Below are 5,313 nucleotides of genomic sequence, written 5' to 3'. Positions count from 1 at the left end.
GCAGGAATCCAGCAAACTAAGTGCATTAGAGATGAGTTCAGTAATGTTTTGTAACTTCCTTTACTGTTCCCCAAACCATGCTGTTCTCTTTCAGCACATTCATGTCAACTGTTTGACTTTTTGCTTCATTAAACTTTCATTAGAAGATAGTCAAAATTAATGATTGGTAAACTGGCTTGATAGCTCATTTGTGTTACTACATGTCCGCAACTCATATTTTAAAATAAGTTTATAAGCTCAGCAGTTTCAACAAAACTCCGACAGTAACTCTCCCTCACCCAAGGTGGATGGAAAGAGGGACAGGACAGAGGCCAAGAATGAGGGTCCTCGGAGCACCCTCCACATAACAGGAAACATCAGGAGAAGGAAAGAAGCATAGTTATGTGATATCTGTGCTCTCATATATGTAACTGGTCCACAGTCACATAGGCTATAAGTGGCAGAGCAGACTGAAAGCATTTCCTGTGCACTTGACCCACATATTATAGTACCTCACAAAGAGTTTCTAAGTTCTTAACTGTCCTCCTTTTTCACTGACGTTAACTGCTTTTTCTTTTTAGCTCTAAGATGCTTTTCAATTAAATACATATTTATTCAGCAGCTGCTATGTGCAGTGCTCTAAAAGGAATAAAATGGTACCAAAACATGATCCTTGTTCTGTGGGTATCCCTGGCCTTGGAGTGAGCCTTGAGAAAGAGAGAGAACCTATAGGAAGATGTTACCTCAACTGGATGTTCTTGCCTTCTGGGCAAGCCTTAGTGTTTTGTATGATACAAAATACTGGCAGTTAAGTTGGTTGTTTTGACATAATTATTACATGAGAAGTTTAACTGGGAACGATCTCAGATTCAGATACATTTCTGATGCTTTCTAAATGCAAACATATTTTAGTCTTTCCTTCTTTTCTCTATCCAGTTGTCTTCTTTGAGTCATTAATTCATTCAACAGTTTTAATTGGGCACTTCTTTGAAAAGTTTCTTAGTAAGTGTGGTGGCAAACATAAAAGTTTACACAACTCAGTACCTGACCTCAAGAGTTTTATATCCCTGGGGGCCCTGGCAGACCATTGATCAGGCTGGTACTTTTCAGCATAGATATTTCTCCTTTGTATTATTATCACTTTGGCTTGATGGAATCAGGAAGTGGTGACTTTTCAGAGCCTTGGGAATGCCAGGCAGTGAAGAGCTTAGAGTTTTTGTGGAAGACGTTCGTTCAGTAGAAGATGATCAGACCTGTTGTCTCAGTGCCCTTGTTGTTAGAAAGAAATTGTTTCAAATATTTGTTTCAACCATTTTTATTTAGAAACTTTAGCAACAATAAGATCACAGACATTGAAGAGGGAGCATTTGAAGGCGCAGCTGGTGTAAACGAAATACTTCTCACGAGTAATCGTCTGGAAAATGTTCAGCATAAGATGTTCAAGGGATTGGAAAGCCTCAAAACTTTGTAAGTATTCTTATTTGTATTGTGATTCTTCTACCACAGGGTTGTAATTCCCAGGTCATTATATTCCTGGGAGGGGGAATAGCTCCTGCTTTTCCTCATCCCCCTGATCTCTGCTCTGTCTCTGTCTCTCTATATCTGTCTCTGTATATGTCTCTGTATCTGTCTGTATCTCTCTCTCTCTTTCTCTCCATCACACACACACACACACACACACACACACACACACACACACACACACACACACACACACACACACACACACGCACGCACATTTTGTAGAGGCAAATGTCCCTGGGGCTTCCCTGGTGGCACAGTGGTTAAGAATCCGGCTGCCAATGCAGGCTACATGAGTTTGAGCCCTAGTCCGGGAAGATCCCACAGACCGTGTGCGGAGCAACTAAGCCCGTGCACCACAACTACTGAGCCTGCGTGCCGCAAAACAGCGGAAACCCACATGCCTAGAGCACAAGCTCTGCAACAAGAGAAGCCACTGCAATGAGAAGACTGCACACTGCAACCAAGAGTAGGCCCCGCTTACTGCAGCTAGAGAAAGCCCATACAGCTACAAAGACCCAACACAGCCAGAAATAAATAAATAAAATAAATTTATTTATTAAAAAAAAAAAATCCTTGACTCTGATACCTCTGACTTCAGTATGCTGCTTGCAAATGATCAAAAGAACCTCTCCTGGCTGTTGAACCCTCAACAAAAAGATTCTCTTTGCTCCAGTGCTTGTACAGATCTGACTCCTCTGTTCTTCCTCAGAACAAACATTCTCTTTCCTTTTCCTCAAATACCTCCACCTAATACTCTCTCTTGGCCCAAGGTCACTAGCTTCATAACCCACTCCAACACCTGCAGCAGAATAAGCCTAGCTGGAGACTGCCTTCATCTGCCCCTGCAAGGTCTTAGTGAAAAAGAGAGAAACTGGCTTGTGGTATACCTTTTACTGTCTATTTCAGAGAAAACATGCTAAGTGTATGTCTACTTATTCAGCGGTAGGGAGGTTGGGAAAAAGAAATCCTATGTGTTTCCAGAAGATTGTTGGCCAAGGAAGCTGGGGCTTGAATTGACGAGTAAGGACAACACTTTGAGTTACTTGAATTTTCTTCTGTGTGTATGCGTAGTTTTCATAATCTCTAAAGCATAAAATTATGTTTGACAAAAGTGGTGGCCTAAACATTGGAAGAGACACCAACGAAACTCTGAAGCCTTTGGAAGACACGAAGGAAATTATTTGTAACCAAGACACGCCCTTGGGAATTGCAAGCTCTACTGTCTCCCCCAAACCCTCACCCTGCCCCATGCAGCCACCAAGAGCCCTCGTGCCCAGGGTAACTGAGAGCCAAGGAAGTTCTTTGCCTGCCCTTTATCAGATGTAGTGGGAGAAGGCATTTCCCCAGCCAGCAGCATCCCCAATTCACATCCTACTCAAAAAAGCCCCTGCCCATGAAAGGAGAGCTTCCTGGGGTAGCCTGGAACCGAACCATCCAACACAGCCAACCTGCCACCTGCTGACCGCTCCCATAGGCTAACTAGGAGTCCCTTCGAAATGCAAAATGTAATGCAAATATCCCTTTGGTCTTTTTATGGAGGAGATCCTGGGAGTGTAGAAAGCGGACAGAGAAGGTATATACTATAAGTAGTGGTTAATATCTACTCCTGCGCCTATTCCCCTCCCCCAAGCTGCCTCAGGTAACTCAGCAAAACATAAATCCTGCAGCAGGCAAAAGTCTCCCTTCTTAAATAGTAGCCAAGTGACTGTTGTAACTAGAACCTTCTCCTTAAGGGGGCAGTGTGAGTCGGGATGGGGAGGGGAGGAAGAGGGGTGAGCCTGTAACTACCTACATTAGATAGCCTTGGGCTGCTGTAACAAGCTAAGTGACTTAAGCAACAGGAATTTGTTTTGTCATTGTTCTGGAGTCTGGAAGTCCAAGATCACGATCACGGTGCTGAGAGGGTTGGTTCCTGGTGAGGACTCTTTTCTTGGCTTGTAGATGGCTACCTTCTCGCTGTGTCCTTGCGTGGCCTTTCCTCTTTGTGTGGGAAAAGAGAGCTCTGGTGCCCCTTCCTCTAAGGACACCAGTCCTATCAGATTAGGGCCCCACCCTTAGGGCCTCATTTCACCTTAACTACCTCCCTAAAGGCCCTGTCTCCAAATACAGTCATACTGGGGGTTAGGGCTTAAGGATATGAATTTCGGGGGGACACAGTTCTGTCCATAGCACCACTCCAAAGAGTTGATCAAAGTATTTTTTTCTGACTAGGTCCAGTCACAGGACTCTCTGTGAGACAAGTTCTCTAAATTCAGCCTTCTCCTTTGTTATATTTCTAGCAATGTTTTTGTGCCTCTTGTGTTTTGGCACCTGAGACAGACACCCACTGACTCTCTACTTAATCCCACTGTACCTCAAGCAGCAAAACAGATCATTTAGACCAAGCTAGGAGTATTAACAGTTCTTCTGTGGGTTAATTGGGACATAGCTATTGCTTTAAGTGGTCTCTTTCAGCTTGGAGCTGTAAAGATTTTGACAAGACCCTCCTCACAGCCTGTAGACTTCTCAACCCTTTAGGACTAGTAAGCCTCTTAGTTCGTACATGTACATATTTCAGTGGGTCTTTGAACCCCCGACGTTGCAGGCAAAATGTGGCACATATGTGTGTTTGTGGATTTTTCCAGTGACGGAAAGCAAAGCTTTTTTCGACTTTTCCCAGGAGTCCGTGACTCCAACAAGATTAAGACCAAATGTTCTTTACTATTTATGACAAAGGATAGTACTGATAGGACTACTTTTCTGTTGCGCATTTGTTTCCTAACATAAAACGATGCCTTGATAAGGAGGGCATTATCCTTTCTTGTTGTCTGCGACTTAGCAGAATGCAACAGCTGATATTTCTTATTTATTATAGGACAATCTAGAATTTATAGGAATGCTTTGTTGTTCTTTTTGCAGTCTTCTATCAGGGTGATCAACCCATGTCTAGAAGCATTAAGGAAAATATTAACTTTTCAGAAATTCTGAATAAAGTTTATGGCAACTGTTCATCTTTACATGGGAGTTTAAGAAGCTTTTCATTCCTTTTCTAAGCCCCACAAATAAACATTTTGGGAAAAGAATCGAGAAACAGCTAAAATTTTAGCAGTGATGAAGAAATGACAAAAGTGTTAATCCTGTTAATGGCAATGACTAAAGAAAAAATGGTCAGAATTTTTTTCAAGAGAAATTTTATTGTGAACAATGGGGATCTCTTAAGTATTGCCTCCTTTTAAGTCTAAACTCAAAACAAATAATTTGTTCAGGCTTTGTGGAAGCTCAGTCAGGTTTGCCTCCTCCAGCCCGTGTTGACATTGACTTGGCTGTGAATCCCTGAGATGCCCTCAGTTCTTCATTTTCTGTGGCTATTGATTCTTTTTTGCCTCCTTTCTCTTCAGCAGCAAATGTAATGCTTCTTAGAATATATAAATCATGGGGCTTCAAGGGCTTAGAGAGCTGCAGGTGAATTAGGACATTATGTAATAGTGCAAACATAATTGTATCATTAAAGGAAAACATTCTACCCTCACTGGATGGGGTTGTAAGCTGGTGCTGAGGCTCATGAGTTTTTGTAACTGAATGTTATCACTGACAACTCTAAGCATTTTATTCTAGCACAAGGTTCTTAATATAGTCGGCTCTCCATATCCACATGTTCTGCATCTGCAGATTCAAGCATCCGCGGTTAATGTGGAACCCGTGGATATGGAGGGCCACAGATTTTGGTATACGCAGGAGGTCCTGAAACAAATCTCCCAGGGATACCAAGGGATGACTTGTACATATCTACAGCAATTCCTAGTGACAGGACAACATTCAGAAAGCAGGAAT

The 5,313-nt window shown here is 42.5% G+C and overlaps 1 protein-coding gene across 1 annotated transcript in view; it reads left to right on the top strand.

The window, feature by feature from the left end:
• SLIT2 (slit guidance ligand 2) overlaps nucleotides 1-5,313 on the top strand; it is a 378,741-nt gene that overhangs the window by 296,792 nt on the left and 76,636 nt on the right. The window contains 1 exon segment of the mRNA XM_007464483.1: nucleotides 1,303-1,446. Within this exon segment, the coding sequence (XP_007464545.1) occupies nucleotides 1,303-1,446 (144 nt within the window).

The sequence above is a fragment of the Lipotes vexillifer genome, unplaced genomic scaffold (genome assembly GCF_000442215.2).
Source record: "Lipotes vexillifer unplaced genomic scaffold, Lipotes_vexillifer_v1.1 scaffold831, whole genome shotgun sequence".
Classification (NCBI taxonomy): Eukaryota; Metazoa; Chordata; class Mammalia; order Artiodactyla; family Lipotidae; genus Lipotes; species Lipotes vexillifer.
The sequence above is the reverse complement of the archived record's forward strand: the minus strand, read 5'-3'. Positions and strand labels throughout refer to the sequence as shown.